At 44.7% G+C, this 17,988-nt stretch overlaps 1 protein-coding gene across 3 annotated transcripts in view; it reads right to left on the bottom strand.

The window, feature by feature from the left end:
• Window positions 1-4,792: 4,792 nt before the first annotated feature.
• NAP1L4 (nucleosome assembly protein 1 like 4) overlaps window positions 4,793-17,988 on the bottom strand; it is a 76,840-nt gene continuing 63,644 nt past the window's right edge. For 2 of the 3 annotated variants that reach the window (XM_074997797.1, XM_074997796.1), the window contains one exon: window positions 13,702-14,971. Coding sequence is in view for 1 of the 3 variants with exons in the window: in XM_074997796.1 (XP_074853897.1) it covers window positions 14,933-14,971 (39 nt within the window). In the remaining 2 variants the exon portion in view is untranslated. Of the gene's footprint in view, window positions 5,115-13,701; window positions 14,972-17,988 lie in introns of those variants that run through there. The other variant, XM_074997798.1, reaches the window with a different exon arrangement.

Raw genomic sequence — 17,988 nt, 5'->3', positions numbered from 1 at the left:
CTTTTCATGGCTGTGCTTAGGTGCCTCATGCTGGCACCTCACCTGGGCACAAGCTGCCTGTACAGGGGATGAATACGAGTCTCAGAGGGGATGGGAGGAGCCCTTGCAAGGGCTTTCCTAGCCCCATACCTGCACAAGATGCTCTGGAAGGGGCTGAAGTGTCCTCCCTGTACGTCATTTCAGTGGGACCTTGCAGCATCTCCATCACAGCACAGGCAAACAGTGAGTCTGCGCTAGTGAGTGACTCTCAAACCCACCATGCAGAAGCCTGTATTCATTGTCTCAATGGTACAAATGCCTCAAATTCCCGTGGCATTCGGATCATGCTGGCCTTATAGCATTCCCAGCGAGATTGAGTTCGCAGGCCCCATCCTGACTGCGCGCTCTCCACCCCAAGGATCCTGTCACTGTCAGGCCACGGGAGACCTGTGTGCAGCCACATTCCGCCCCCCCCAATCACCTTTGGGCCCTGCACCCAGATGAGCCCTGCACAGCCATCACCCTCTTGCCTTCATAAGATTGCCTATGTGTGACCAAGCACGTGTCACAGCCAACCAGCCTGCTGATGCTGTGAGAGTCAGACTGGCCTCCAGGTCCCTTGCCCACCACTGGGCTGAGTCCATGGCGCTCACAGACAGTTTTGGTTTCCTGTGAGCCAGGTTACTGCAGAGGGGCATTCTGTGCAGCACAAAGAGGCTGTTACGCCAGAGACACTGCTAACAGCCTCTGGCAATGGTGCTGTCCTCTAGCCCCTCCTTTCTGTGATGCCAGGCTGTTGGGAGCACATGGCCCTGGTAGCCCCTCTGCCCCTCTCAGCGGCTCTTCCTACAAGGCCCCTATAGTGTGAGCAAGCCCTTGTGTTCAGCATTACCAGGCCCTGTCAGGATGGGCAATTGACTCCTGGGGAGGAGCAGGGGTGTGTGTGTGTGTGTGTGTGTGTGTGTAGCCTATTATCACAGGGTTTTGTTCTGTCAGTGATCTCCATAGTAGCTGAGTGTTTTCCATGTAAGCTCAATACCAGTAAGGAGGTCCTTGGTAACAGCCTGAGTAGGGCATTAGGTACTGGGCAGGGTCCCATTGGTGGCCTCAAAAAGCAAGCACATCGAAGCGGGCTTTCCATGACTGACCCATAGACTGCCTGTACCCCATGAATCCATCTTTGTTCCCCTGTGTAGCAACAGGGAGATGTGGACTGGCCAGGGGAACATCAGCAGTGCCATGGCTGGGAACTGGCTGGGGTAGGAGCCCTGCTGGCAGCCCCAGCAGCAGCCCCGCAGCTGGGAGCCAGCAGGAAGCTGAGACCCTCCAGCAGCCCCACCATCACAGGGCCTCTTGCCTCATGGGAGTGAGGGAGCCCAGCAGCCTAGGTGGGGAGCCCTGCAGGAGTGTGGGCTCCCACTCCAGACAGCCGGCCTGACCTCCCCTTGTCTGGCAAATCTCCTCATCCAGGACCACTCAAGGAGGTATAACGTGTATTTGTTTTGAAGTAGCATTTAGGAGCCAGTGTCACAGACTAAATTCCCATTGTGGTAGGGACCATATGAAGACAGACCAAAAATGCAGTCCCCCAAAGATATTATACCAGTTTTGGGGACTGTACTTAATGTGATGACTCTGTCTGGCTGTAGCCACACTTGGCCAAAACTTCGAAATGGTCAGGCAAATGGCCATTTCGAAGATTACTAATGAATATTCAGCACCTCATTAGCATTAGGACTCTTCTTGCTGCGGTGCGGCTACACGGGGGCTCCTTTTTGAAAGGACCCCACACATTTCGAAATCCCCTTATTCCTATCAGCAGAGGGGAATAAGGGGATTTCAAAATATGCAGGGTCCTTTCAAAAAGGACCCCCATGTAGCTGCACCGAGCCATGTATGTTCGAAAGCAGTGCTTTCAAAATGCCATGGCCAGAAGCGTCCTAATACTAATGAGGCACTGAATAGTCAGTTCAAAGTTTTGGCCAAAGCCTCTCTTTTCTGCTTGGTTTTTATGAGATGCAATCTCCTTTCAGGCACAGCCCATTTTCCTGGCACAGCCAAACCCTTAGGTTGCTTTACGTTAGGATACGAGGAAGCTGAGTACCTGTCCTAGGGCGTACCGTTTAGGGGGGGTTCTTGAACAGCCAGCCAAACTCTCTGAAAGATATAGTAGGCTTGCAGCTGTACCTGGCGCTTTAAAGTAATTGTCTGCAAATAAATGAAACATGCACCTGCTTTTTCTCACTAACAGTATTTTTCAAAAATGAAGATAAATGAAGGCTGGAGTGAAGGTTCAGGGTTGAGGGGGGGCCTAGGGTGGGTGGGGGCTCGAAGTGGCAGGGGCTCAAGGCACAGGTTGGGGTGCAGATGTCAAATGAGGGGCGGGGGGGTCTCAGGAGAGGGGGCTGGGAGGTGTGGGGCGTGTTATCAGGGCTACTCATGGCATTGAGGGTGATGCTTCTATAATGGCAGCTCCTTGTAGGGGGCCAGGCAGTGCTCCCTGTTCAGTGGCTCCACCTGAGGGGGCCAGGTCTGCAATCCACAGCCAGTGTTTCCTCCTGCGAGGGGTGGGGAGGGAATCTGAGGCTGTGTTATTGTTGAGTGGGGGGCTGGGGCTCTGTGGGCTGGCCCCAGCCTCTGGCTGTCTTCCATGGATTGCAGCTTATGGGGGATGGCACCCTGGGGGCAGCCCCCAGGCTGCTGCTGTTCCCCAGGCCTGCAGCTTCCACAGGGGATCTTTGCTTGGGGTAGTGGCCGCCCCATCCTGCAGCCTATGGAAGTGGGGCAGTGCTCTGCAGGCTGCCCCCAGCCTCCAACAGCCCCCCTCAACCTCCAGTGCCTTTCTCTATCCTGCAGCCTGTTTGGTGGTGCACTCGAGGGGCTGCCCAGGCTCAGGGGCTGTCCCCCACCACCTCCAGTGCCCCCTGCAGCCTACAGGCTGTCTGGGGAGGATCAGGCTCTGGGTGCTGCCCCTTCTCCTGCAGACCACCCTTTGGTAGGCTGGTGAAGTGGGGGCAAGGCTCTGGGGGCTTGCATGTGGTAGGTAGGAAGAAAACACACATGCATTCACGGTGGCTGGGGAGGGAGGGAGGGAAGCAACCTGTGTCTCCAGAGCCGCACGCAGCTCTTTAAGGACTCCTTTGTGGCCCCTGACACTATAATTGGAAAGTTGAAAAAAATACAAACCTGCCATGTAACATACCACAAATGAACTCATCCCTAACTCACAAATGATACATGGTCTCAAAACATTGGATAGCCCTTTCCCGCCCTCTCCCTCCCACCCCCAAGAGGGAGAGAAAGAGCATGACATGGTTTGGGCATGATAGTCAGGCAAACAGTAGTACAAACACAAAGAATATGTAAGCAGTCTGAATGTCCTGCAGTAAACGTATCATATTACAAATCATTGTGTGCGTGTGTTCTTAAAACGGGGGGTTACAAAAAGCAGGCTTTGACATTACTGATTAAGAACTGTCTTGTATTCATGTGCACTGCGGCTGCTGAATTATTGAGATTTTAAAAAAAAACAAAAAAAACAACCACGCAGTAAAGTTACTTAGCTTGCTATTTTTGGTTGCAAACCCCCAGGCCAAGATCGCTTCTAATCATAGAATCATAGAAGAGTAGGACTGGACGGGACCTCGAGAGGCCATCAAGTCCAGCCCCCTGCCCTCATGGCAGGACCAAGCACTTTCTAGACCATCCCTGAAAGCCATCTATCTAACCTCTTCTTAAATAGCTCCAGTGATGGAGATTCTACCACCTCCCTTGGCAATTCGTTCCAGCGTTTGATCACCCTGACAGTTAGGAACTTTTTCCTAATGTCCAACCTGAACCTCCCGTGCTGCAATTTCAGTCCATTGCCTCTTGTTCTATCCTCAGAGGCAAGGAAGAACAAGTTCCCTCCCTCTGCCTTATGACACCCTTTTAAATACCTGAAAACTGCTATCATGTCCCCTCTCAATCTTCTCTTTTCCAAACTAAACAAGCCCAATTCTTTCAGCCTTTCTTCATAGGTCATGTTCTTTAGACCTTTGATCATTCTTGTTGCTCTCCTCTGGACCCTCTCCAGTTTCTCCACATCCTTCCTGAACTGCGGTGCCCAGAACTGGACACAATACTCCAACTGAGGCCTAACCAGCGCAGAGTAGAGCGGGAGAATGACTTCTCGTGTCTTGTTCACAACACACCTGTTAATGCATCCTAGAATCATGTTTACCTTTTTCCCAACAGCATCACACTGTTGACTCATATTTAGCTTGTGGTCCACTATAACCCCTAGATCCCTTTCTGCTGTACTCATTCCTAGGCAGTCCTTTCCCATTCTGTATGTGTGACACTGATTGTTCCTTCCTAAGTGGAGCACTTTGCATTTGTCCTTATTAAACTTCATCCTGTTTACCTCAGCCCATTTCTCCAGTTTATCCAGATCCTTTTGAATTATGACCCTATCCTCCAAAGACGTTGCAACCCCTCCCAGCTTGGTATCCTCTGCAAACTTAATAAGTGTACGTTCTATGTCAACATCTAAATCGTTAATGAAGTTATTGAACAGAACCGGTCCTAAAAGAGACCCCTGCAGAACCCCACTAGTTATACTTTTCCAGCAGGATTGAAAACCATTAATAACTACTCTCTGGGTACCGTTATCCAGCCAGTTGTTTTCCCACCTTATAGTAGCCCCATCTAAGTTGTATTTGTGTAGTTTATTGATAAATATATTATGTGAGACTGTGTCAAATGCTCTACTGAAGTCTAGGTATACCACATCCACTGCTTCTCCCTTATCCACAAGGCTTGTTATTCTATCAAAGAAAGCTATTAGATTGGTTTGACATGAACAAAGACTTTTCACAAAGCAGTACTGGGAATTGAACCCAGGAACTCCTGTTTACTAGGCAGGGGCTTTAGCCAGCTAAGTCATGGTGCCCCCCTTAATGGAACAGGGCTGGCCTGGAGCAAGCACCCTGACAGCAGGCTGCTTTGGGGATATATCAGATGGCCTAGGCGCCATTAAGTTTTTAGCTAAGGGAAGCCACCCAGACACGGTTTGCATTGGTGCAGCTGTAACAAATGGGTAGCATCTCGCTGGTATAAATCACGTCCAGCCTAGAAAGCTGCAAATCACTGAACTAAAAAAAAAAAAAAAAACCCATTAGATAAGGCAATTAGATGCCTGCTTCCTAAACCTGGCTCTGATGCTCCCTGTGCTTTAATCAACATACATCTGCCTGCTGATGATTCCCTGGCTGACAATCACACCTGCTACCACCCCTTTCCCAAGGGAGCCCTGCAGGCTGAATGCATACTTGCAAAGCATTAGCATGTGCTAACGAACATTCACCAGCAGAGAGAACAACAAAAAGTCTTGTGGCACCTTATAGACTAACAGATAGTTTGGAGCATAAGCTTTTGTGGGCAAAGACCCGCTTCATCAGATGCATGAGTGGCAGGGGGTGGGGGTGGGGGGTGGTTTCAGAGGGGTGTTTAAAGAGTGGGGTCCCAGTAAAGGGGGAGGGCCAGCGCTGACCAGGTCTATTCAGCAAGGTGGAAATGGCCCAGTATCAGCAGTACTTATCAAAAGGGGAGAAAACAGGTCAGATCAGACAAGGGGATGTGAGCCATTGTCAGCGTCTAATGGGGAGCTATCCCCACCCAGAGCAGAGAAACTGTCTTTGTAAGCTGTGAGCCACTCCCAGTCTCTGTTTAATCCATGGTTAATGGAGTCAAATTTGCAAATAAATTGCAGCTCAGAGACTTCTCTCTCCATTTGATTTCTGAAATGTTTTTGTTTCAGAACTGTCACCCTTAAATCCGCCACTGAGTGTGCAGGGAGATTGAAATGGTCTCCCACAGGCTTGTGTACATTACTGTTCCTGATGTCTGATTTTATGTCCATTTATTCTTTTACGGAGAGACTGTCCAGTTTGGCCAATGTAAATTGCAGTGGGGCATTGCTGGCACATGATGGCATATACTATATTAGTAGATGTGCAGGTAAAGGAGCCCCTGATGGTATAGTTGGTGTTAGGTCTTGTGATGATGTCACTGGTGTAGATATGTGAGCAGAGTTAGCAGCGAGGACTGTTGCAGGGGCTGGTTCCAGGCCTAGAGTCACTGGTTAGTGATTTGTAGTGGCTGGTGAGGATTTGTTTAAGGTTGGCAGGCTGTTTGTAGGTGAGGACAGGCCTGCCTCCCAAGGAACTGGGACCCCCACATGCTTTAAATACCCCTCTGAAACCAACCCCCCCTGCCACTCATGCATCTGATGAAGTGGGTCTTTGCCCACGAAAGCTTATGCTCCAAAATACGTTAATCTATAAGGTGCCACAAGATTTTTAGTTGTTCTCGGAGCTACAGACTAACATGGCTACCTCTGCTACTATTCACCAGCAGCCACAGCCACAGCCACACGCACCCCCCACCCCCAGTGATTTTTTTTTCAGGCCCATTGCTGTGCATGTTTGTCCCTTCAAGTGCTCACTGAAGAGCTATGAGCAGTAGGTGATTCCAGCTGGAAGCCATACAGAGTTCACATCCCAGAAGGTGGCTGGTGGTGCCCCAGGAAGGCTGATATGTTTTGGGGTAAAACTGGGTGGCCCGACACTTCAGTGTGCCAACCACTGCAAAAGGCGAAAGCCAGCTTAGGCATAGCTGTACACTCTCACAAATGTTTCACTAGGCCATGAGTCTGCTTCACTAAAAACTGTGGTAGCTGGCTCTGAGCTTCATCAACAAAGCACAAACAGCTTTTGTTCAACAAAGACAATGCAAGTTGTGCATCACAACCCTCCCCTCACCAACATGAGCAGACTGGGAAGGGTTACGTGCTTCAAGAACCCGGGGACAGATCAAGGAATTAAAGAAGACATGTGATGTGAAAAATTAGACATAGCCCCTAGCCCAAAACACCAGAAGGCTCACATCCTGGAGCACAGCTCTGATGTTCCTCTCTGGCCTTTAAAAGGACAAAGCACGGTGCAATGAAATTGCATATTTCCTAGCCCCAGCGGCTCAGCTAAATAGTCCTCCTGAAGCCATTGGCCCACTCAGCTAACTGTGAGAAGGGGCCTTACACGTAAGCCTCTAGGATGAAACCAAATAGAAGGTAGAGATAGTTCAGTGGTTTGAGTACTGCCCTTGTAAACCCATAGTTGTGAGCTCAGTCCTTAGAGGCCTTTTAGGGACACAGGGTACGTCAAATTAAAAAAAAAAAAAAAAAATCAGGGATGGTACTGAGATTTGATGACCTCAAGACTCTTTCCAGCTCTATGAGTTACATATATCTCCATATATTTTCTCCAGCACAGCTTTTTTTTTTTAGTGCTGTAGCCTGGTAGCAGCTGATTACAACAGGTGAGCAAACACCTTGTTACAGCTGATTAAGCAGGGCCAAGGTTCAGAACTATGAGATCCTACTTGAACTTGCCTGGAGTAAACGGGAAGAAGAATTTGCCCATCTTCTGCTTCTGGCAATTGGAAGTGAATTCCTGATAATCACTGAGGACCACACAAAACACGGTGTTTCAATGTAAAGCTTTTAACATGCATCCTGCTGCATGGCTCAGGCATTACTCTCCTGCCACCAGCTGTACCAAACCCTCAGCTGTGCAGATTGTAAACATCTGGCTTAAACACTGGAGACCAAGGCCTTGTCACCACTTACAGCTGAATGGCACACAGAACCACTTCGGCTGCCCCTGTTTTAGTCGCTTGGCCTAATGGTGATTCAGTTCTCTTGTGTAGACAGCCTGCTTCTCAAAGTGCTGTTGTTTGCAGTTTTATTCTCACTGCACTTGCGAGTAACACAGCCCAGGAGCATGCACACATTTGAAGAAATCAGCCATATTACAGACTGATGGAGAGTCAGAAGCAAGTAGAACTTATTCAATGCAAAGCAAACCCAATTACTTAGAACAAGTCAGCCAGGCGCCATCAGGACTTTGTTGTGCCTGTTCACGTGCCCTATGACCTCAAATTCAGTAGAACACATGAGTTCCATCATTACGGTTTGTCAGTAATTTTGATTAACACCCCACCCCCATCTCATCTGAGTCACAAACTGATGCATCAGGTAGCTAATATGGCACTCTTCCCCATAAGGCTTTCACACAGATCTCCAAGGTAGAAGATTCAGGAGCAATAGCCATTCTCTAGTCTACAGCTTCTGCCATCCTGCCCGACCAAAAAAACTCCAGTCTCATTGCCTCCCTCCTTTCATATGGAATGGTTGCAACTTACAAATGTATTTTTCTTTTAATAGGGTTTTATTGTTTACAACATTGAAACATATTAAGACATGGAGTTAATCAAGGAAGAGCCTTTTTCTAGGCAGCCAGAAATAAGCGACTTAGGGCCAAGCTCTCTAATCTCAGCTCTTAAACAGAGGATGCAACATATAGACACACCTCATCTTTGCACAGAAAGGTTGTTATAGGGCCAAGTCAAGTAATGACATGGAGCTGCCCCATTTTTTTAGGCCATTTCTTGCTTTGCAGCTGAATATTTGTAGCCATATCCATTTTTATTTGTTGAATATTCATTTCATAAAGGAGTGTTTAGGGCTAACATCTTCCCAAGATTGATCAGACATTATAAAAGATTGCATTTGCTCTGTGTTCATGGCATCCTATGCATTTAAAACAGCACACTTTCCATAACGCGAGACCAGCTGCTGCAAAGCAAATAAGCCCAATGGCATGATCAGTACCCAAAGAAAGCTTAGTACTTCATGAAATAGAGCACCCACAGCCCTTTTAAGACAGCTGACATGCTGCACTCAAATTAAAGTCCAACAGTAATATCAGACTATGTTCTCCTTTTGCAAAGGAAGCTCTTGTGTGATGCTCCCTTCCTACATTGGTACCTTTTGAAATGTTGGCTACGTCTACGTGAGCCCCAAACTTTGAAATGGCCATTTCGAAGTTTACTAATGAAGCGCTGAAATGCATATTCAGCGCTTCATTAGCATGCGGGCAGCCGCGGCACTTTGAAATTGACACGGCTTCCCGCCGCGCGTCTCGTGCAGACGGGGCTCCTTTTCGAAAGGACCCCGCCTACTTTGAAGTCCCCTTATTCCAATGAGCAGATGGGAATAAGGGGACTTCGAAGTAGGCGGGGTCCTTTCGAAAAGGAGCCCCGTCTGGACGAGACACACGGCGGCAAGCCGCGTCAATTTCAAAGTGCCGCGGCCGCCCGCATGCTAATGAAGCGCTGAATATGCATTTCAGCGCTTCATTAGTAAACTTCGAAATGGCCATTTCCGTGGCCATTTCAAAGTTTGGGGCTCATGTAGACATGGCCGTTATGACTGAGTCCAAAATTGGCCAAAGGTTTTGGCTTGTGTTTCATAATCACAACATCCCCTCTCCCAGACTACAAGGCAGGATATTCCTGGAGGCCTTTTGTATACTGTTGGGGGCATGGGTATGGACAGAAGAGGTTACAGCTGAGGATGGGGTATTTTAAACAAGCATATATTGTTTTGTAGTCTTTTGCACACTAAGACTAAAGCATTACAAACAGTGAAGCTGACAACTGAATAGCATGCTTTGTGTGCTTTATTAGTCTGGGTTTGGCATCACAAGCCATACTGATTCCCACGGTAAAAACCCTAGAGTGATGTGAGTTGCGTAAGAGGTGAACATGCTGTTGGGTGGAGAGTAACTTTCTCCTGTGGGAGAGATGTGAACTAGCAGAGCAGAAAACTGGGCTACAAATAAATCTGGCAGTCAATGAACAGTTCCCTTTTTGCCAAAAAAACTTCATTAGCAATAATTTGTGGCTTCATGGGGGTGGTTTGGATATGGGTCCCCTGTGAGTGACTTACTAATTGAGAACAGGAAGTGGATACCTCCTACAAACAGCACTGCCCTTTAGGAATAACACTGGGATTCCTTCCACTGGATGTAAGAGGAAAGTAGTTGGGATCACACGATGAGCATGTGATTGTACAAGTACAAAGAATTTTATTAGTTCACTATTACTGTTACACAGATAGCGTCTTGGGTTGCAACTCCTTCAGGTTCTTAAATTTAAAAGGTATGTACGTGTCACTTTAATTTCTGGTTAAATGTATATGAGCACAATGGCTATGGAGTCTGATGATCAACATCTCCAGTGTTGTAATTTTACACTGTTCCCATTAAAGTTGATACGAGTACACTATTCCACAGTGCTAGCCTTACCTACAGAGATAAAACATGTAGGTTTTTATTTGTGCAGCCAAATAGCACGTGTCTGTAACAAGGAAGGAGACAAGGTGCTTTAGACAACACAGAACAATCAGTTACATAACATACCTACGAGAAAATTCTTAGCCATCAGCAGAGCACTGACTGCTGAAGGCTAACTATGCAATGTGCCTACTCAGCAATATGTGATTCCAACTACTCACCCAAGCCTGGCTCCCTACTGAGTATAGAGGCATCCTCAAGGTTTTCATACTCATGTTCAGATCCCTGCATGGAACTGGGCTGATGTAGAACAGTCTGGTCACACAGAAGGAACACGTAAGGCACTAAAGTTTTATGGAAGCTATGCATTTCAGAGAGTTAATTTTTTTAAAAAATTGGAAGTGCTCATATTACCCAGATGGGTGTGATAAATTTACATTTATAACTATAGCGTTTAACACCTGTATCCTACTTTCCAAGAAGGAAAAGCCTACTGAATCTTTTTCTGGGAATCTTAAATCTTTTGCTTCACTATTCTCAAGGGAAAATTAATGGAACACTCCTGCCTCTTGTCCCAAGCCCCACTAAAACTAGTTTAATACCTCTCTAAACATACATTAAAAGTTAATTTTACATCATACATATAATAGCCACAGTTGGATGCCCATACAGATGGCTATTGTGCCATAGTAGGCAACCTACTTTAAAATAATTTTGTGAAGAGAACTGTGGCCCTCACCATGGCAATCTACAGACACGTACACAGAAAAATACTGTTATTTTTGTCAAATAAAAGCTTAGAATTCCATGATCAAATGTACCAAGATGCTGCAACCAGATTTTTCTTTATCCACTGTGCTTTTACTGAAAAGGTGTAGAGGTTTCTGTATAAATAGTGGTAGATCTCACTTCTGACTGCACTTGGATCACAGAGGAACGGCCAGAGTAGATCAGACCTATCCACTAGTAAAAACATCCTATGTACCTTGCATACACTAAGTTTACGGCCCTGTCTTTGCCAGATTATTCCTGATAGTAAAGTGCTTTGCCCATAAGAGATTTGTCTTGGCTTTCAACCCAAAGTTGCCCCACCTGCCCAAAGGAATCCCCACAGCCTTGCCCTGATTCCTGCTGAAGAATACATATTTCACTCTCTATCACCGTAGATAAGGGCAAAGGACATCATTAAGCTCTACTAAAACTGATGCCTGCTGCATATGCTCCGCTAGGTGTATGCTGTAGAACTTTGAGCACTTGTTTCAATGTTAGAGAGGAGAACTGGTCTTCAGAGGACTAGTGTACTCCATGCAGGGAGAGGGTCCAGAGAAGAGCAAAGAGAATGATCAAAAGGTCTAGAGAACATGACCTATGAAGGAAGGCTGAAAGAATTGTGCTTGTTTAGTATGGAAAAGAGAAGACTGAGGGGGAACATGATAGCAGTTTTCAGGTATCTAAAAGGGTGTCATAAGGCAGAGGGAGGGAACTTGTTCTTCCTGGCCTCTGAGGATAGAACAAGAGGCAATGGACTGAAATTGCAGCAGGGGAGGTTCAGGTTGGACATTAGGAAAAAGTTCCTAACTGTCAGGGTGATCAAACACTGGAACGAATTGCCAAGGGAGGTGGTAGAATCTCCATCACTGGAGCTATTTAAGAAGAGGTTAGATAGATGGCTTTCAGGGATGGTCTAGAAAGTGCTTGGTCCTGCCGTGGGGGCAGGGGGCTGGACTCGATGGCCTCTCGAGGTCCCTTCCAGTCCTACTATTCTATGACTCTATGCTTGGAGCTCTGTCAGTCAGCACAGTGACTACTGAACAGAAAACATCATTATTTGTCTCATGCCAAATAACTCAGGAAAAGCTGCACTATATCAAAGCACAAGATTTCCAGAAAGTCCAGTCTTTGGATTGAGAACAAGCACGATCAGTTTTGGCCCTTAAAATTACCCTTTGAAAATGGCACTCTGCATATAATGGTAAAAGTTCCATTTCTCAAATCCTCCTCACTCCCTCTTGGGAGTTCAAGGCCAGAATAGGTGTTTCTATCTAGCCTGACTTCTTATGTGTCAGAGATAGTTACATTTCATTTACCTTTGTACTAAGCCAATCAGGCATTTGACTTAAATTATATCTTCCAGAAAGGCATACAAGGGTTCATCAACAGTTGGAGTATCCACAATTTCCTTTAGAAGTTTTTGTTCCATTAAGTAACCTGACTTTAAAAAAAAAAAAAAAGAGCAAGTCACTGACTTCTTAGGCCCCCGTTCTCTGGTGGACTAAAAGTCCTTCTGTACCACTCTAATTTCTCCCTTTGAAAGAATATAAACACTAATCCAGTCACCTTTCAATCTTTTTTTGATTAAACAGACTGAGCTCTAAGTCTCACTGGAAGGCATTTTCTCCAGTGCTAAAAGCGTTTGTGGTTCTCTTTTGCACCCTCTTCATTTTCATTACCTTTGAAAAATACAGACAAGAACTGTACACAGTAATCCAGTAGCGGTCTCACCTATGCCCTCTACAGAGATTTAAACAAAACTCCTGAATAACCTTCCAAAGAACTGTATTACCATTTTGTCACAGAACTGCAGAGAGCTGATACGGAGCTACTTGTCCATTCCAACAAGAATTTTATGGGGTCTGAGTCACTACTTTCCAGGAAACAGTGTCCTGTTCTGTAAGAATGGCCTTCACTCCCTGTTCCTAGATGTGTAACAACATTGTCGTGAGTTAACAACATGGATGGAATTTACTTACTTACCCAGTATGAGTACATCTTACTTCTTGCCAACCTGAACTTTTTAAATAAAAACACCATATTTGTTCAGCATGAACAGTTTTACCACTCCACGGCCTTAAGACATTGCTAGGATTTGTGTTTCCTAGCATACTTACTGATATTAGAGGGAAAAACTTGGCTTCCACACTTGAGGACCAAGTGTTTAATTTCCTTTTTAAGTATTTCATAACAATTTTATACTGCAGTTTCCCATTTGGTACACATTGCTTTTATGTCTAGTGGCAAAGTGAAGGTTCCCATTCTATCAGGAGAGGCTTTTATCTCAAGTACTCCTGCGTGGATAGTAGAGTCATGGAGTTTTTTTAGGGCCATCTACTAAACCCTTCTTAAAAAAACCCTGTGTCTTTCCCCCTTCCTGATTTCTAAACATAAACATACATTTCAACCATGATGAATAAAGAGCAGACAATTGAACAGTATAGTTCCGTATTCCTTTTCCCCTAATGGGCACCTAGTTTGATCAGTTGACAAGTAAAACACTTAACTGCTAGCCCAGCAGAACTTGTCCTGGGGTCTGATGGACTATGAAGCTATGGGATCAAAAATTACTGTGAACCAAACTGTTCCCTCTGGCACCCTTGCATTCTCAGTCTATAGTGCGAATGTGCAGGTGATGATGGAAAGATAACTTGTCCTCCACTGTTTACTGCTATGAACTTGAGGAATACATGCAGCTGGCATGTAGAGTCCAAGGTGAAAAATCAAATGGATATACAGTTAATACAAGAAACAAACTGGACAGCCATCACTCTTCAGGTTTCACAACTTTAATAGAATATTTAACTATTCTGTACAAATTGAAAACACTGTATTAAGTTACAAATGTGTAAGGTAAGGCTGGAGCACTCTCTACATGCCTGGTCACAGTGTTGATACAGCTGCTATTCAACTGCTGCCACAGATTGGCATTGGATACTTAAACTAGAAATGTGCACCTGAAAAATTCTGCACAACCACCTAAGGTAGTTTTGAAGACTTCAGAGTTTTAAACAAAGCAAGAAACTGTGGAACAGAGTATTGAGTGTTGCAAGTAAAACAGAACTTTAGTTAATTTTGGTAATTTGTATGTTCAGAATGAAAGGCCCCCCCCCCAACATTAAGTAATAAGACTACTGGAGATTTTTTGGTTCTTTGGTTGCAACCCATTTCCCTCAACATCAACAATTTGACCTGTATGTTATGATTTCCCCCCAAATAGCTGTCATTTTGAAACATTCATTTCTTCCCTCTACTACCTTGAGAGACCAAGTCAGATTTTTCCTTGCACAAGTACCCATATTTTATGCAAAACAGGAAAATATTTTCAAGTATATTAAAAACTATTTAAAAAGCACTAATTCAGTCAAAGTACTTACAAACAGGAATAAATAAATACAAAGGTGAACTACATAAATCTCAAATGACACCCCCTTTAATTACTTCAGTTTAATTGGCTTTACTGAGATAATAAATATGACATTTAAAGCTGCTCAAGCACTAACCTTATTTGTAGGTTGCAGGAAAATTTTATATTAAAAAGGAGAAGTAGCAGGAGTCAAGTCCTATTGCTGTATTTGTTTTAGCTATTACAAATTTAATTTAGTTTAGCTTCTCAGCGTATGTGCCATTCCACAATTTCAATGTTTACAAAGAAAATGGATAGTCCAATGACAAAGAAAAGACTAAGTTTGGACTAGTTGCCTATGAAAAGGGCAAAAGGCTCATCAGAAAGCCCAAGACAATTGTTTAGCTACAGTGTACCAAAGGCTGTAGAGTGTGCTTTATTTAAACCTTATATTTTCCAAATGCAGTGAAGATGCCACTGTACAAGTTAAGCAAAAAATAAGAAAGTTAGTGAAAATCATGCACTTGAAAACAAATTAATTTTAAGCATTGTTAATAAGATTGTGCTGCAGCAATGGAATATCCTGAACTGCAGGCCAGGTATCCAAATATATTTGTTACAAGTTGTTCAAATATCACTCTGAAGTGGTATTTCCTTATTATTGTTGTTTGCACTCAGCAGGTTGGCTGGAATCTTTCTGTTTGGGAGAGGAAAGAGAAGAATAGTTTAAAAAGGAAGAAGCCTACAATGCTAGATCACTCAGTGCAATTTGGCCATGCATCCTTTAGAGACAACTAAATAGGTTACCACCACATGTCCACTGCTGAGGGAAAATTACAGGTAAAAATGAGCGAAGTCATGAGGTGCCTGCAATTCCCATACACTTATAGTTGCTCAGCATGCCAAAGATGATTCTAGACTTGTATTCTCTGCCATTTCCAGCTAAGACTTTCAAATACAAATTCTCAAGTCCACATTTAGGCTTCTGAATAAGTGGTAAAGTTTTCAAAAGTGCTGGAGGCCAGGGAAGCTGCATGGCACTCAGCACTTTTGAAGTAAAGGGGAAAAAATAAAACACAGTGCATTTGTTTATTTCCCCAAGTCTTGGGCTCTGTGTTGGACATGTTGGAAAGCAATTAACAGGTTGTGTTCCCCTCGGATGCCTTAAACATCACTAGCCAATAACTACTCTACTGTTTTAAATACTCCAACGCTTCTTGCCAAATGTTATTCAGAAAATAAAAACATCTACATCCCTGTAACAGCACAGGGTGCGGAAACCACCGTCCCTTAAAAAAATTATGAAAGGTGCATTGATTAAGTACTCCAATTGTTTAGCTTTACAGTTAACACTACCACACAAGATAATAAGATAGTTTAATATAAGATCATACTTCCCTTTGTTTCTTATTGCCCATGTCTACTATAGATCCAGGTTTGTGGGTTTCTGTTTTGTTAAAAAACACACACACACACACACCCCCACACACACCCCCACCCACCCACCCACCTCTTGTTGACTTCCATAGTAGGAAGGAAAGGCTATAAGCAAGACATCTTGAAAGACAATGCACCACTTTGACTGTTAAATGATTTATACTTAACTATTATAAATCTGAGCATTTTTGTATTGCGAAAAAGCATGTAAGTAGATCAATGTGATATTAAATATTCATCAGGTGTCCAAGAACGTCCTCCTAACTGGGTTTCCAAATGACACTGAGTTAATCTGTACTGAGATAGCCCTAAGTATGTAGTCAGTGCCCATCCTGTCAGGAAGGAATCCTTATACACTCAAAGCAGCAGAAATAATTTTGTTTTTAGAAAAGTCTATTTGACAGACACAGCTTGTAATCAAGTGGTAGTACTGCTCTTTGATTAGATGTGGATAATGGGGGAGGCACACTTCATGAACCATCAAAACAGCCTATTTTTGAAGTAAAGAACAGTTCGTGAAACAAGTGCTTTGCAGCTAAAAATCAGTATTAAAATCAACTGACCAGTTTCCCCCACCATACCAGGGCAGAAACATCAGTTAAGAGTAAGGGTAGTATGAATGGCCCTGTTTTTTTTCCCCAGAGTTGCAAAATATGGTTAAATTTAATCCAAATACTTAACTGAGCAAATGAATTAGAGATTGTTTACAATACAATGGTTTAGAAACTGCATTTTAATCCTGTTTTGTTTACTACCTGCTTACAGGTTGTGTTATATTAAAGTAGTGCTGTTACTGCTTCAAAAGGAAAAAAACCCACTATTTTAAGTCAGTTTTATTCATGAAGACAAAGTCCTGGTGTATTTTTCAAATAAGCTTCTTTATTACCTTTGTTTTGCAGAACTTTACTTGAATAAAAACTTTTAAAAAATGAAACACTGCTCTATAATTGCAAGAAGATACATGCAATCACAAATTCATTCTGTAAAACGTTTCACGTTTCTATTCCTCACACTGTAAATCTGTAGGCTAGTTTTATTTCCCAATATACAGAAACAGTGCTTTAGCAGGTTGGTCTCTCAGTGAATTAGCTTAAGCACTTAAGAGTTTAAGTCCTATTTTCAAAAGTAGATTAGGTGCATTTGAAAAGTTTACTTGTTAATGCAACTGAAATATAAATGATCTAAAACCCAGTATTTTGCTAAAAATTGATTTACCTGCCTCACTAAATCCATACAGTCAGCAAGCGGGTGTGGTGGCGGGGGGGAGAAGAGACTATATACGTAGCATATTCAGAAGATAATCCTGGTGTTATCCTGATAAACTGTAGGTAGAGAAGCTACTCACCTGTAGTAACGATGGTTCTTCGAGATGTGTCCTCGTGGGTGCTCCACAATAGGTGTCGGGCTCCCCCAGCGCCGCAGATTGGAAATCTTCCAGCAGTTTCTCCTGGATCGCGCATGCGCCAGCGCGTGCTGCCCCCCTGCGCGCCCCCGGCCGTGCGCGCGATCTGGTCCCCGCCAGTTCCTTGACCAACCGCCTCGGATGCTCCTGAGAAACACTAGACAGAGATCCGAAGCGGGGAGGATAGGTGGGTGGTGGAGCACCCACGGGAACACATCTCAATGAACCATCGTTACTACAGGTGAGTAGCTTCTCTTTCTTCTTCGAGTGGTCCCCGTGGGTGCTCCACAATAGATGACTACCCAGCAGTAACCCAAATAAGGAGGTGGGTAATTGGTTGATATGCAGCTTGCCGCCAAGAGGGCTGCTGTCAACAGATAGGTATCCTCTTCGAATACCCGAGGCAGGGCATAATGCTCGGCGAAGGTGTTGTAGGAAGACCAGGTCGCAGCTCTACAGATGTCTTTAAATGCGATGCCCTTGAAGAAGGCTGTTGACGCCGCCACCGCCCTGGTGGAGTGAGCCCTGGGTGGGGCCAGCAAAGGAGCAGTTTGAAGCTCGTAACACATTTTTATACAGGACACAATGTGATTGGAGATTCTGTGTGAAGAGAGACCTTCTCCTTTTGACCTGGGAGAGAGAGAGACTAGGAGCCTGTCCGTTTTCCGGAAGGACTTAGTTCTGTCTATGTAGAAGGCCAACGCCCTCCTCACATCCAGGAGATGCAGGCGTGCCTCCTTGCCAGAGCTGAGAGGCTTCGGGTAAAACTATTGGCTCGTTAAGATTGGACTCCTAAGAGACTTTTGGAACAAAGGCTGGGCGCAGCCTTAAAGGTTACCTCCTCCTTTGAGAATACTGTGCAGTGCGGCGTTGCC

The sequence above is a fragment of the Carettochelys insculpta genome, chromosome 6 (genome assembly GCF_033958435.1).
Source record: "Carettochelys insculpta isolate YL-2023 chromosome 6, ASM3395843v1, whole genome shotgun sequence".
Classification (NCBI taxonomy): Eukaryota; Metazoa; Chordata; order Testudines; family Carettochelyidae; genus Carettochelys; species Carettochelys insculpta.
This window is presented reverse-complemented; position numbering and strand designations above follow the sequence as displayed.